At 43.0% G+C, this 15,711-nt stretch overlaps 2 protein-coding genes across 12 annotated transcripts in view; one reads left to right on the forward strand and one right to left on the reverse strand.

Annotated features, from left to right (window-relative positions):
* The window catches only part of WDR93 (WD repeat domain 93), a 33,898-nt gene extending 24,849 nt beyond the window's left edge, over window positions 1–9,049 (reverse strand). Inside the window, exons 1-5 of one of the 8 annotated variants that reach the window (XM_073226977.1) lie at window positions 8,918–8,978; window positions 6,446–6,554; window positions 5,992–6,328; window positions 5,211–5,403; window positions 3,428–3,492 (exon numbers count right to left, since the gene is read on the reverse strand). In XM_073226977.1, the coding sequence (XP_073083078.1) occupies window positions 3,428–3,492; window positions 5,211–5,403; window positions 5,992–6,294 (561 nt within the window). In that variant the 5' untranslated portion in view covers window positions 6,295–6,328; window positions 6,446–6,554; window positions 8,918–8,978. Of the gene's footprint in view, window positions 1–3,427; window positions 3,493–5,210; window positions 5,404–5,991; window positions 6,329–6,383; window positions 6,555–8,796 lie in introns of those variants that run through there. The other 7 variants (XR_012127040.1, XR_012127041.1, XR_012127039.1 and 4 more) reach the window with 7 other exon arrangements.
* Window positions 8,983–15,500, forward strand: PEX11A (peroxisomal biogenesis factor 11 alpha). Of its 4 annotated transcripts, XM_017651355.3 has the most exons (4): window positions 9,047–9,183; window positions 9,575–9,671; window positions 11,333–11,448; window positions 13,362–15,500. In XM_017651355.3, the coding sequence occupies exons 3-4, from the start codon at window positions 11,352–11,354 to the stop codon at window positions 13,931–13,933; spliced, it is 669 nt and encodes a 222-aa protein (XP_017506844.1). In that variant the 5' UTR covers window positions 9,047–9,183; window positions 9,575–9,671; window positions 11,333–11,351; the 3' UTR covers window positions 13,934–15,500. The 4 variants fall into 4 exon arrangements, with proteins under 4 accessions (XP_017506843.1, XP_017506847.1, XP_017506844.1 ...); XM_017651354.3 differs by lacking the exon at window positions 9,575–9,671 and having other exon boundaries at window positions 8,983–9,183; XM_017651358.3 differs by lacking the exons at window positions 9,575–9,671; window positions 11,333–11,448 and having other exon boundaries at window positions 9,016–9,183.
* The last annotated feature ends 211 nt before the right edge of the window (window positions 15,501–15,711 follow it).

The raw sequence follows: 15,711 nt of genomic DNA on the forward strand, positions 1-15,711 counted from the left end.
TCTGTTTTCAAAATTTCCTCCATTGTCTCATAAATCTCTTATCTTTTCACAACTGGTTTGTTCAAACTGGGATTCAAATAAAGCCCATGTATTGAGTTAATGTATCACTTAAGTCTCTTTTAACTTGAAACTGTTCCCCAATTTGTTTTTCTTTTTACCATTTACTTGTTGAAGAAACCAGGTCATTTGTCCTATGGAATTTTTCATATTTTGTATTGGACTGATTTTATCCCTGTGGAGTTTTCAACATGTACCCAGGGTCCCCTGCATTTCCTATAAACTGCTAATCAGATCTAGAGGTTTGATTAGACTTAGGTTCAACTGTTTTGGCAAAAGTACTTCGCGGGCATGTGGTGTCTCCCTCCTGTCTCACGTCAGGAGGCTTGTAGTAGCTGGTTCTTCTCTACTGTAGGAACGTAAAGGTTGATCATTGAGAACACGTGTTGTCATCCTGACTCAGCAGCCATAATGTTCCCTACAGCCATTGATGGTCATTGCCTGGACTGTTACTCTGTAAAATGCCTACAAAATTTGACATAGCCTAATTCTATCATCCCTTCTGTATTTGTTACAATTCTTCTATAAAGATCTTTCCATCATCAACTATTTGCTTACCCTGATACACAGCCTATATGGAAAAGTCAGGAAAAACACTTTATTCTCTCCCTTGCCAGTTTTCAGAATACTGGGTTTGTACCCTAGCAACTTCCAAAGGTAACAATGAAGACTTTAAAAATATGTATTATGAATTAATGTTTTTAATGTTTTTGGTGTATTCTAACCCACCAACACCACTTTCTTTATCAGGTCCCTGTCAATTTGGGTATCGGAGTTGTGCTTGTCTCATAAAATGAGGTGAGGAGTACGCCCTACATTTGTTTCTTCAGTTTTTGTGTATATACAATTTACATACAGTTAAAGGCAGAAATATTAAATGTACATCTTGGTGAGGTCTAGCAAATGTATACATCTGTGTAACTAATGCAAAGTCAAGGTGTAGAGCATTACCATCCCCCCTCTAGAGATGGTTTGCTGGTCTCCTGTCTCCGTCAATACACCCCTATAGGAAACCAACGTTCTGAACTTCCTTACCAACATAGATCAGTTCTGGAATTACACAGAATGTATTCTTCACACATCCTGGCTTCTTGCACTCAACTTAAAAGTTTTTTTTAATTTTATTCACTGTGTTGAGAGCATCAATAGTTCGTTGTTTTATTGCTGGATAGTATTCCATTGAATTAATATACCACTGACTTTAATTCATTCTCTGATCATTTCCATTTTTTTATATCATAAATAAAACTTCTTTGGACATTCTTGTACAAATTTTTTGTGGATATATATTTTTGTTTATCTTGAGTAAATACCTAGGAATGGGACCAATGGGTCAGAAGCTTAACTTTATAAGAAACTACCATACTGTTTTTCAAAGTGGCTGTACCATTTTATACTCCTATTAGCAATGTCTGAAAGTTCTTGTTGCTCCATATCTTCATCAGTATTTGGCATGCTCATTCTTTTTAATTTTAAGCATTATAATAGGTATGTAGTAGTACCTCAGTGTGATTTTAATTTATATTTTTCTGTTAACTAACAACTTTAGGCCCCTTAAAAAACTAGATATTTGTGTATCTTCATCTGTAAAATGTTAGTTTCCTGTTTCCTGGGGTGTCTTTTTATTACTGATTTGGAGTTTTTTAAAAATTTTCTGGATATGTTAGGAGATACATATATACATTGCAGGTATGTTCTCCCAGTCTGTGGCTTGCTTTTTCACTTTCTTAATAGTATCTTTACAATAATAATAACTATTACTATTAAGACCTTTATTAACAGACATTTGCATTTAATTTTTGAAAAAATGGAGTTGTAATGTTTTACTACAAATTAAAAATGAGGTTCTTAAGAATCTCTACTTTGCCAGATATGAAATAATTTTAAAGGTATATTGAGAAAAACCAGGCTTTTTAGAAAGCCTATAAAACCACTTGGTATTACCAAAAAGAGACGCCTTTTAGGTAAAAATAAAAACCCAACACTGCACAGATACTGCCAGTAGTTCTAGTTAGCTGGTCAACGGCCAAAAATAATCACTCATGGTTTCCAGCTCCAATCTTTTGTTCACTTCTAATTGCAGGATTTCATGTAATGGGCTGCTTGGCAGGTAGTGGTGTGGCTGCTCAAGGCTCTTGGGGTTCACTCTCAGCTCCCAATACTGATCAAACTCTAGTAACATTTTGATGAGCAGAAGTTCTCATTTTTCTAACAGCCTTATTATTACCCCTGATTTTTACTAGGAATGTAATAACATATAATAAGCCACACATGTTTAAAGTGTATAGTTTGATAAGCTTTGGTTTATGTGTATCCCTTGAAACCATCACAATTAGGACAGTGGACATATCCATCACCCCCAAAAGCTCTCTCCTGCCCCTTGGTAATCCTTGCCTCCCCCTTTCTCCCATTCCACCCTAGACAAAAACTGATGTTTTCTGTTACTAGTTCATTTGCATTTCCTAGGATTGTATATGAATAGAATCATACGGAATGTGTTATCTTTTGTCTGATTTCTTCACTCAGCGTATTTTGAGAGTTACCCATGTTGTTACATGCATCAACAGTTCATTCCTTTTTACCACCGAGCAGTATTCCACCGTGTGTACATACCACAACGTGCTGACCCATTCACTTCTTGGGGGACGTTTGGTGGCTTCCAGTTTTTGGCCCTCTCCCTTCCCTATGGTAACCACCAGTCTGTTCTCTGGGTCTGTGAGTCTATCAATGGACATTTAGGTTGCTTTCAAAAAATCACTTTCTGAGAGCCTACAGCATACAGCCAATGTGCTAGGGACAGGGGCACACGGTGAATGGGATGTCCACTGCCCCCAGGGAACTTACATCCAGGGGAAGACACAGCCATACACACAAATAAGCATGGAGGATGAAGAAACACTGCTATAGAAATTCTGTTCTATACAGTGGTGACCCAGAGAAGGGGGAGCTCAGAGTGTGTGAGGGAAACTAGCTCAGATATGTTTGAGCTGCTCTTGAGGAAAATTAAAGAGGTGCACATAGTAGGGAGAAAAGCAATGAAAGCACTGCAAGGAGAGAAAGCAGCTTGGGAAAGGGAACAGGATGTGAGGCAGCCTGCAGAACTCGGGGTCTTGTAAGCAGCTGTTATGTGTTGGGCTGGTGTTCCACTGGGAATGGAGTTCGTAGAAATTTTCTTCTCACAGCAACAGGGTAAATAAATCCAGGCATTAACCATGTACCATCTGATATAAGGGATATTTTTAATGAGGCTTTCTGAACAGGGAGTCTATTTCTTTTCACTTTAGGACAGCTATCATCACACCCATATTGAAAGTAAACTTAATTTGTTGCAGCTTTTGGCCCAACTATAGGTGAAGGAACAGGAACTTACCACTTCATTGATAGCTCTGATCAGGAAAAGACCATCTTTAGAAAAATAAAACAGTCTAACAATACCTGCAACAGAAAAAATAAGTGAGCGGGTAAGACAGACAAGCAAGCCAAAGAAGAACCGTGATTTTATTTCAGCTGTTCTGGAATTACCATCACAGCGCACGCATTCCCAGGCCTCCTGCCCGGCCCCGCCCTGCCATGCTCATGCTGGACTCCCTGCCTTCCTCCCCAGCGCACGGGAACTGTTCAATCTGTTCTCCTGGCTGGGCCCTGTCCACCTGCCTGGCCCCATCCTCTTCTCCTGGAAGCCCCTGTAGGCACTGTGGCCACCCCACCCCACTCCCTGACTGCCACCCACCTGCGTCGGCACATCCCCGGGTCCTGCCTTACACGGTTAGCCTGCTGTTTCCTCTGAGCGTATCTTCCTCTCAGCGAGTTCCTAGATTCCTTGAGGGGCAGGACCATGTCTCACCTTCTCTCTGCCTCGTCTTTCAACCCCCACCAAGCTCCTCTTGCAGCTACTTTTGTTGAATTGGTGATTCTGTGATTCTAATTCCCACTCACCCTGAGGCTCCGGCACATGATCATCATCCATCATGACTTCTCACCTCTTTCTCTGGGTGCCTCCCAGACACTCAGAACACGTTCCAGCACAAGTCACTGGGGTGAAAGTTTATCTCCACCCGCTAAACAGTCCAGGGATGTGCGAGGGTGAGCCGAAGCTCAGCCCCCTAACCCATCGCACTGAGGGTCACACCAACACAAAACCAACTAGGCAGAACGCAGGGTGACAGGTGCAATCCTATCTTCAGACCAAACTCCCCCTGAGTATATCAACATCCCCATTCCAGGTGCCTCAAAGCTGTGTGTGTGCAAACAGAATTCTTCAGCTCACACGCCCCTGAAACCTAATTCCATAACTTCTGTCAAGGAATGGTATCACCACCCACCTAAGGAAGAAAGGAGACTTTTTTTCATTTCCCCTTCACTTAACTCCCTACTCCCCACCCCATATACAAATCCCATCACTCACCAAGTTTTCCCATTATATTTTCCTTTCCATTTCTCCAGCTTTTGATTTTTAACTAATTTTAGATTTATAGAAAAGTTGTAAAAATAGCACAGAGAATTCCTTTACATCCCTCACCTCACCTCCCTAGTGCTAATATTAACATTTCACATAACCGCAGAACAATTTTTCTTGTCATTTGAACAGCCTCTGCCTTGGTTCCGACCTTCAGAACCTCTCTCCTCAACGAATGCAATAGTTCGTTCTGGTCTTTCTGCCTCTGGTTCTGACTTTTACAAACTCCTCCCAGGGTGTTCTTCCTGAAGTGCCCACCTGGTCAGGTCCCTGTGCTGCAGGGCACTGCCTACAGTTCTCCATCCTCAGGTTGGGGGACAGAAGCCAGCCGTGGCTTATATGAGCAGCAGGATTGCTGAGTGCCAGAAGGCTGTGGGCTCCGGAGCTGTGCTTGGTTCGAACCCTGCCTCTGCCATATATTTTTCACACTACCTCCAGTAAGTTACTTAACCTCCATGCCTCAGTTGCCTCTTCTGAAAAGAAGGGAGAATAAACTGTCCTTACCTCCATGGGCCAATATATACTCAGTGCTAGAAAAGTGCCTGGCACACTTACTGTTCTGTAGACGTCAGTTAATACTATGTGCCCAGGGAGAACTCTGTGTCTGCCCTGCCCATACCTGGAAAGGAGATTAAATTGAACAACAGTCTACAGGGACCAGTAAATTAGGCTAAAAGGGAAGATGAAGAACAAGTACCCATTTCATCCACAGTAGTGATAAGTATTTCATTCTCCAAATCCGTGGCACAGATGGAAGTGACATCAACCTTAAGTTTCTCCCAAACATATATCCGTTTGGCATCGTAGAGATTATAGATGGAGAATCCTTTGGCTTCTCCAATAAATACATAGTCTTGGGAAATAGCCATACAATTTGGCATTTTGTTGAGCTGGGAAAACAAAAACAAAGAAAAGAGGAATGATTTTCAGCAGTCACCATCTGCAAATACTATGAGCTAACTTGTCAGAGAGGGATGTGGGAGCTTCTTAGACATGATATCTGCAATCACAGCATTCCCCAAACAGCCAGAAAGTCACAGCATTCCCTTTCTAGGGGCCAGAGAAAGAAAAGAAGTTGAAAATAAGTACACATTCACAACACCAAGTGGGACCACAGGCCCTGTGATGGGTGAACAATGGCCCCATTCTCTGCATATCGGTCATTAGAACACTGTGGAAAGAGCTATAGTTGAGGCAACAGCAGATTCTCAACCTTCAAGCAAGACAGGGGTTAATACGTTCGGAAATATTTTTAAAATAACAACAGGATATAAAAGACAGCTGCATCATCTTCAATACCATTTCCCCAGGCAGTTACTAGATCCACTATAATTAACATCAGCATGTCTATTATCTTTCGAAAATGCACCTGTTTTATTGAATGAAGGTTCCTAGTAGGAATTCTTTTCTTGGATCAAGTGTTTTCATTTATTAACCCTCATCTGAGAATCAGGGACTACTGGTCAGCCGCTCCATACCTTGCTTTCTATAACTGGAGGGTACATGGTGGGCTGGACCCGGCGGAGCTCAGCTTCCCTCGAGGTGTCCCTCTCCTCGATAATTTCCCACGACTTGTCAAACAGAAGGTTCACCAGCTTGTTGATCATTCGATAAGGCTGAGGCAAGGAATCCACCTCCTGATCTGGATCCTTGAAGACATAATCCTTTTCATCGTCCTTAGACCAGTCCTTCTCCGTTGGGGATGGCACCTCCAGGGCCCCCTTTTGTGTGAGAATGGGCAGCCTCATCTTCTGGGCTCGACTTCCTTTGGGGGATGACATCGCAGAAGGTAAACCTGTGAACTTCAATGAAACTCTGAAAGCAGATAAAGGAAGTAGGCAAAGATACTTTGAGAAAACAGGGAAGTTACCTGAAAACCTCTCTAGCATATCATCCTCTGAGCACTGTTCTAGTGGCTGGCACTTTCCTTACTTAGTCACAGGACTGTAGCCACATAACTCAGATAATGCTCTTCGTATTAGTCAGGATATCAGCAGAGACAGATATTGACATCTTCCGGGCCAGCCTAAGATGACGTATTCTATGATGGAAGAAGAATTTGACATCCTTATTGCCTTTCCTCACTTCCTGATAAGAGAGTGGCTGTCTTTCTGTCCCATAGAGAACTTACCCTCTCTCCTACAACTTAGGCTGCTCTTCCATCTCTGCAAATGGCTGTGCTTCAGCCACCTGGGGAGTGGGCCATGGCTTCTCCCCTTCCTTTCCCCCCTCCTATCAGATGCAGTTCAAGCACTTCTAATGTTTGCTGTCTAATTCTTTTATTTTTCTTTCTTCCCAGTGATGCCACCCAGGAGTTCTGTGGGAACAGTGCCCAGGAGCTATGAGATTTTCCAAGGGCCTCCAGAAGTGTTTAAGACTTGAAAAAAAATGGAATAAAAAACTAACAAAACAACCCACATAATCAAAATAATATTTACAACTTAGCAGCTCCACTCTGTGTGAGTAAAGTTTAAGTCTATAAGAACAAGTAATCTGTACTTTGTAACAAAACTGTCCAAATTATTTAAATGCTTTCAAATATTACAGTCAAAAAAGGAATTTAATATGGAACACAGGGTCCATTTTAAGATGCTTAATATGTAGTGGAGTAGAGTCTTGCACTGTCAGAGCACCTGCGGCCACAGAAGTCTTATAAAGGCCATGCTGCCATCTTTTCTCACCCGCCGACCACATTTATGCGGTTTCTAGCGCATGAGCAGACAAGATCAGTTGAGTCTAAATCTGAAAGGAAAGAATCACCTGAATAATTAGTGGGAAAAGTAGCCTGAGCTCACAAAGGGTCAGGAATGATGCCTGTTTCCAACAGTGAGATTGGGAAACCTCATAATTCACATGCTTCAGGTAAAGTACTCAGAAGAGTTTTGCCAAGGAATGGGAAAAATTGGCCATAGAATAAATGCTGCTGTGGTACTGCCCATCAAATCTTAGAAGTTAGAAGATAAAACTATTACTAAGTAATTTAACTGCATGACAGAACAAAGCTCAATATTTATAGGAATACAAAAATATCTAGCATCCAATGAAGTAAAATTCACAATGTCTGGGCTTCAATAAAAAAAAATTATCTGACACGCAGAGAAGCAAAAAATTATAAGCCATAATAAAGAGAAAAATCAGTCAATCAAAGCTGACTGATAATCAGCACAAGATATTAGAATTAGCAGACAAAACAGTTTTAAGTATATGCCACATGTTCAAAAACCAAAATGAAATGCTGATCATGTTAAGCACAGATGTGGGAGATATTTTTTAAAAAATCCAAACTAAACCTTTAGAGATGAAAATCACAAAGTCTGAGATGTAAACTACACTGGATTAGATTAATAACAAGATTTCATAGAGAAACAAACTAGATGGGTAGAAGAAAAGATTAATGAATTTAAAGCCACAACAGTAGGAACAAAATGAAAAAAAGAGGGAACCAAGGGTTTGGGCAGAAGTGTATGTGGCTTGGAGCATCTACACTCTGTATGCAAGGCCCCTCTTATTGATGCAGATGGAAGCCAGAAACGGGAAGAGTAGGTGGGTAGGAGAGGACTGGGGACCAGTTCTTCCCACAGTATCACATTCCAGCTGTGTTTCCAGGTATTCCAAAGAACCCAAGAATTCTTAATATGAAATGGGCTTTCTACATCATTATGAAAGTATATTTGTCAAGGTAGGAGAACAAAATATAACTTATTTAACAATTTGCTACCTTGATTTAAAAGTTTGAAATATTTTAACATATGGAATGTTTCTATTTGTACCCCTTCCCCAGGGCTTGCAAATGTTAGGGGCAGGTCTGATGAAGGCAATACAGATGGCAAACATAGGTGACCTAATTTTTTTATTATAAGGGGTACATTTATCAAATCACTGCTAAGGGATGGGTGGAGTTCTATGTCTTCAATCCCCACAGAAGGAATGTTCAGTTTTGCAGTCGCATCATTATCTATTTGTAACCCCACTTTGTTCATTTAACCCTTTTAGGATTTCCTCCAGTAGCAATCTCCTTTTGGTGTTCAATAATCCTAAGAGAAAATTCTCACTTTACCCGGCTCTCATTCTAGAAATACACTCCACGAACTGGCTTAACCATCTCTGCTCTAACCGTTTCCTTACCCAGACCCGGGGCTGGTATTGTTCAAGGGAAACTGAGGCACAGGGCTGGGAAATTAGAGACGAAGGCCCCAAGCAATAGCTCAGGGGACTGTCCATTCAGGATTCCACCTGGGGTTCACAGGTACCCAGGATCTTCCTGGAGGAAGTCCCGGGAATACCTGAGGCTGGGGAGGCAGGACCCTTCAGAGGCTCCCACTAGAAGGTCCTGGATGTTGAAGGGCGGCTGGGGACTCGTGGGCAGGCGCTGCACCAGAGGGCGGAAGCCAAGGTTGCTCCTACCTGGGCCTGCCGCTTGACGTCGCCTTAGTAACCACCACTTCCGGCCCCGACCGGAAGCCGGCTGCGGCCTCTCGGAAGGTGCGCCCGCCCCCTCGAGGCGAAGAGGCTCAGCCCCTGCGGCGGCCGGAGGCGCGCGCTCCCCCGGGAACCGGGTAGCACTCGACGGCTCGCGACGAGGCCGGGGCGACGTGTGGGCCTGGGCTGGGCGCCATGGACGTTTTCACCCGGTTCGCCAACCAGACGCAGGGCCGGGACCGCCTCTTCAGGTGAGTGAGCTGCCGGCCGCCTCCACCTCGGCCCCTGCCTTCGGCAGCCCTGGAAGGAGGTGGCAGGCCCGCGGACGAAAGCGGGCCGGACGCCGCGGCCCCGGGAGGGAGCCGGGCGCTCGGGGCCGGACTCGGCGCCCTGCGTGCGGCCGGGCCCGCAGCCTCCTGGGGCCGCCGGCCGTGCCGAGCCCATCGACGAACCCCCCTCCCCGGAGAAGACGGGCTTCCCTCTGCTCAGCATTCTCTCGTGGGAGCTTTTTAAAGAGAGACTTCGGGTTGGCGTTTGTGGCCAGGGAAGCCACCCACGTGGTTGTGGCTTCAGGTACCCCATGATGTGCTTATGGAGAGACGGAACTCTTATTTATCCCCTTTCTCTGCCATTATTGTCCAGTCTGCCTCATTGAGAGACTGCCTGTGAAATAGTTTTGTGAACTGTGAAACGAAATACAGTGTGGAGAGCCTCAGAAAGAACTGCCCGCACTTCTAAGGTACGCGCGGTGCTACTGAAAGTATCACACGGGGCTTGTGGCGTTAATGTTAATTCGCTCACGATGTCTCTTTGAGAAATTTGGCTGAGTCTTGCTCAATAATAAAAAGCATAGTTCCAATTGCAATTTCATTTAAGAGCTTTTCCGCCTCTTCTGGGTGTGCCAGTGCTAATACAAACAGTTCAGTAAGAATAGCCCCGGTCAGGAGACTTTTGGAAGCCACTTTATGCCCGATATTGTTCCCATTACCTTTGGGCTGTGTTTCCATCACATGTTCTGCCCTTTGGCCCTGTAAAATTACACCTCTTAACTCACTTAACCCTCTCACAACCCTGTGAGGAAGATGCTGTAAATCGTTCCCATTTCCGAGATGGGGAAATAAATAGAAGGTTGGTACATACCAAGTGGCAGAGCTGAGATTTAAATACAGTTGACTTCAGCTTCCACCTTTTTACTACCAAGCCATGCTATCTTTCTGATTAATTTGATAGATTTAAAATAATGGTTCCATTATATACACGCTTCATTGTAATAGAAGCCTACAGTTCCAACGCACTCACAATGTTACGCTGCAAGGTTTATCAACAGGGGTGGTTAATAAAATAGTTGTTTAGGATGTACTTGTTCAGCAAGATCTGGGATCTCTAGTATTCATTTCCAGGCTCCTTGGTGACCTATAGCTTCTGAGAACAAACCGGCACTCATAAAACGATGCCTTGTTTTTGAAGCATTCCTATTATTAAATCAAATCTGAGAAAGAGGAATTCATTGATGTGGTCAGCTTGACCCCTCTGCCAGGAAGCTCCTTTAAAAGAGAAAAAGACAGATTATTTCTCTTTACTTCATCCCCAATAACAAGTGCCACATTTCAGAAAATATGCCACATTTTTATTGAGAATATTTATAGCATAAAGGCATTCAAATGCAGTTATAAGACAGTAAGAAACAGGCACCTACTTTATTAAGTAGACTGCCAAATGCGTCTAGATGTTGATTATGTGATACAAAATTTCTCATTTGTTATATTTCTGTTAGCAAGGCATTGTTATTTGTAGTCATAACAGTAACTACTACTGAACATTTAGTATTATTAAACACGAGTCTATTTTAAAATAAAGTACTAATTAGTTTTGAAAGCCAAATATAAAAACATATCTATATCTATTTATATGTTGGTGTGTAGTTAGTCCTGTTATAAAATATTAAGCAATGTTCAAACTGTGGACTTTTGTTTGGTTCTGGTTTGAGTGTATGTCCTGCCACATAATTAGTTGGTTAACTACATTGTAAAAAAAAGTTCATTTTAGAAATCTGAAAAGCTTTTCACTGTAGAAAATAAAGAATACAGAGATTTTTGTGCAGTTTACCACTTTGACTACATCTATTTCGCTATGCCAGCAAAAGACCTTTTGAGGGGGGCTGTTCACTGGATTATTGCAGAATTCTCTTTCATTACCTTTGTGTTGCATTTCCATCCCATGCCCTGCCCTTTGGCCTTGTAGAGGGACTGTTGCAGAATTTTGCTCTTGTAAGGGCTGCTTACATGAGAATTGTCTTGGAAACTTTGCCTTTAGCAAGATAAGTTTCGCCTTCCCTTATTTCTTGAATCAAGTTTTATTTGGTTTGTAAATCATTCTCCTCATTTTTTTTTTCCATTTCAGAGCCACTCAGTACACATGCATGTTGCTTAGATATTTATTAGAGCCTAAAGCTGGCAAAGAGAAGGTGGTAATGAAGCTCAAGAAACTGGAGTCTAGTGTGAGCACTGGCCGTAAATGTAAGTACCCTGTCTCTTGAGGGACAGCGGTTCCTGGTTTAGAATCCTCAGACCCTGCAATTCACAAAATAATTTCCAGATCATCAGTTTCTAGCCAATCAGTTTTATTGATGAAGTCGACTAGTAAGGCTGCCCTCGTCGGATGACAGGCCAAAAAGGTTGAATGTTTGGCTGCAGACCATTTGCAAACACCTTCCCACGTTCACAGTTGGCGCTGTACCATATCTTTTTGCTTAATCATAATCAGTGGCACATACAGTGTGTTAGTTCACCTTTACTTCTCAGAATCACAAAATGTTTTCTCAGTCCCGGACATGATTTCTGGCTCCTGGGAGTGCTTTATATTCTCTGGGAGAACAGAGTAGCTATATCCTGCCTGTTTTCCCCTACTTCTGTTGGACTGTCACAGGAAATGGATGGATACATTTTCTTAGACCATTTGTGGGGTGGTTTCCTGTTTAAGGCAAAAAGTGAGGTCAGTGTTTGGCCTCATTTAATTCACTGTAATGAGGCATACTGGGAGATCCGTTACTTTCAATAACAACTGGATGCCTAACTCCTAGTTATTTGATAAGAACTAGATCTTACTAAGTAAGTAAGGAGAAGCTAGAATGGAATATAGAAATCAGATGTTGTCAATTATTTTTGAACACCTGCTTCATGTAGGTGTAGTCCTGAGCTTTATGGGAGAACTAAGATCACATGGTATAAATAATGATACAACATTTAGTGCCAAATTTATTGGCCGGGGTAGAGGAAAAGAAAGGTGTTTTGGAGTAGATGGAACTTGAGGTGTGGTTAGAGAGAGAAGGAACGAGCATTCCTGAAAGGTGGTTTCCTCTAGTGAAGCCTCAGAACTGTTATGAGCAAACCATTGTGCTAGAGGATCAAGAGGAAACCATTTGGACAGAGAGGAAACTTAAGGTGTCAAGCAGAGGATGGGAAGGGTGGGGTGAGCTTTGAAAGCTAAGAGTAGAAATTCTCAGATTCTTTAGAATGTTGAAGCTCAAAGGTCTAGTAGAGGTCACAGGTCTCTGAAGTCCAGGAAGGATTTACCCAAGGTCACTCAGCCAGTGAGTGCGAGACTGGAATTCAGGGCTATTCATTGCATAGTCTGTTCTGTGTTATTTTCCTAAAATAATACCAGACATTCTTCTGGGATTATAAATTTCCAGGGTAGCTGCTTCTGAGCATTTGCTGAATCTAAGAGAATCCTTTAAGAAAAGTTACTTCTTCTGTAGCCTCCATAATGTTTAGGACTCCAACACATTCTGAATAGTGTTCAGTAAATGCTTGTGGACTGATGCATCCCTGACTGATGATATGCTCAGTTTTAAGGACATGCCTTGCAGTGGTTGATCGAACTCAACTAGGAGTCACATGGCAATATCATTAGTTGTCCTATCCACCAATCCTACCATCTCTACTTTGTTTTCTTGACAATAGGGAGCCAGAGTTAAAGAAATGGCAAGGTGATAATGGTGATTCTTTAAAAAACAACAACAATCTTTTGTCTGGAAGTAAATAAAAAACAAGACATCAGACTCACCAAAAGAATGTTGCATCTGGAGTTGATGTTATCATAGTACCTTCCTTCTGAAGAAGGGTAGCTGGTAATACTCAAATGCAATAACCCACCCTCATCACTGACCTTGCCTGAAGGATGTTGTAAGTCAATGTTAAGATACTTGCTGGAAGGGAGGCAATAAATTTAAACGGTCACAGTCTTTTGTGCCTGCCGGGATCGGATCGTTTTAGGGGTCCTTAACAGGGTGTAAAGTCCTTCTCCTTTCTTGAGCAAAGACGGATGACAGTCAGTCGTTAAAAACCAGTGCTGTCCCTTCACTCTGATACAGGGATTCTGCCTTCTTATTACATATTAATTAAATAACTGTTGTGGGTTCTTCTTGCAGGGTTCAGACTAGGCAATGTGGTACATGCTGTACAGGCGACTCAGCAGAGCATTCATGCCACTGACTTGGTACCCTGCTTATGCCTAACATTAGCCAACCTGAACCGTGTGATTTATTCCATCTGTGACACCATCCTCTGGGTGAGAAGCGTAGGGCTCGCCCCTGGCATTAACAAAGAGAAATGGCGAATGTGGGCTGCCCGCCATTACTACTATACTGTCCTGCTGAGCCTGGTAAGGGATCTCTATGAAGTCACCTTGCAGATGGAACAGGTTGCACACGACAGGGCAAAGAGGGAGAAATCACCATCCCAGGATCCTCTTGGGTACAGTGTGGCCGATGAGGAAACAGAATGGCTCCAATCCTTTCTCCTTCTCTTATTCCGATCTCTGAAGAATCACCCTCCCTTGCTCCTGGACACGGTGAAGAATTTCTGTGATATCCTGAACCCTTTGGACCAGCTGGGGATCTGTAAGTCCAACCCTGGCATCATTGGACTTGGAGGTCTTGTGTCCTCTGTAGTAGGCATCATCATTGTGGCGTATCCTCAGATGAAGCTGAAGACGCGCTGAGGGGTTCTCAGGCTGAAGACACATACCTGCTTTAAAAGACACCCTCTTAGAGAACGGACATTGGTGTTAGGCACAGACCGTGTTGTACTGTGCTTAAGGACTCATTCATGCGGGCACTTAGTGACCTGTGGTGTGAGCAGAGGCGGGGCCAGGAGTGGAGAAGGGGAGAGCATCAAGATTTAGAGATGTTCTTTGAGAGGGCTGGAGTGACTCCTCAATTCTGAGTATTTTCCCTGCCCCTTAAATTTATTGAGCATCTCTTATGCACATAGTAGGAGCTTAGTGTTTGCTGAATGAATAAAAACTTAAAGAAAAAAATTGAAAAAGGCCCTAACAAATGAACACTAAGGTACAGTAACCTGTGGGCATGTGGGCCTTCATGGCTTTTGCACGATGGCAGTAGATCTGATGCACAGCCCTCTTCAGATCTACTAGAGGTGCCTTATTCCTGTGATCAGTTACCCACCAGCCGATCCACCTGATCAATTACCTTCTTCCATAGATGCCAATGCCAGGGTGGAGGGTAGCTGGGCTGGGCTGACAGCTTTTAAAATTGCTAGCCCTTCACTTCACTGCACTTCTGTCCTTCCTCTGTTCAGAAGTAGAATCAGAAACACGTTATGCACTGTCATGGTATAAATCGTGTCTTTAGGTAGTGCCATGAGTAAGCAGAAATCAGCAGCAGACAGGAAGGATTTGAGGTAAAAACAATGAAGAAGGTTACAGTGTGTGCCTGCAGGTAGCCTGTGACACATGGGGACACTGAGGTTAAAAAAAACTGAGGCCAGAACCTCATTCCTCTGACTCCCACATTCTTTCCACGTCCCCATATTCTTTCTACAATATCTCACTGCCTTCCTTATTGGGTGGAAGTGTGAGACTCCAGAATCCTGTGGGAAAAGCCTTTTTTAGAACTGTTCTTTATATAAACAGTTTATATTCTTTTCTATGAAAATTAAAGCCATATCTAGATTTACCAGCTAGACTATTTATTAAAGCCACGCAACAGTTTGGGCACTTGTACATTAATTTTCATCAAAATGATGCAGGTAGGAAATTTCTTGAATACTCTGAAGGCAGGAGGGTCTCAGTTTTCTATAAGTCAGACTTCATATGTGTAGGGTGGTTGGGGGCCGGTAGGGTTTAGTGAAGAGGCCATTTACTCATGCTGCTACTTCCCATCTCGGGTGTCGGGGTTATCTCTGATTACAATCTTCCAACTCGATGGAAGTGAGGTAGACAAATAGGATGCCATTACGTAGGAGGCTGGTGGCAGCCCTGCCAGGAGAGCCATCTCAACCTGAATGGAAATGAGAAAAGAAATGTACACTAAATGAATTTCCCATAAATGAGACTGAGATTCTTGAAAAGTAGACGCAGGTCCTCGGCTCTCTATTTCTAAAGACATCAATCAAAATAAGGGATTTAGAAAAGAACATTTTGGGAATTTTAAGAGAAATGAAAGCTGCTAATCAGGGCAAATAAAAAGTTTAGCTATTTTTACTTTGTCCAGATTGTCTACTGTAATGGATAAATTATGTCTAATAAATTTCTAGACAAAAATTGACTCATGTATCTGTGAATATGTTCTGGGAATGTAGAAGTAAGGCGGTCCAGAGATAACCAGTCCGCGCCGGTGGTCGGATGAGCTCTCCCCTGGGAGATCCAAGCCAAGGGGCCGAAGGGAGATGAGACAGGGAGCCTTTGCGTTGAAGGACCTCTAGAGGGTCTCACTCGGACTGCTCTGCAGGGGAGGGGCCTCCGCATCAGGCCTGGCA

Source organism: Manis javanica, chromosome 18 (assembly GCF_040802235.1).
Source record: "Manis javanica isolate MJ-LG chromosome 18, MJ_LKY, whole genome shotgun sequence".
Lineage (NCBI taxonomy): Eukaryota > Metazoa > Chordata > Mammalia > Pholidota > Manidae > Manis > Manis javanica.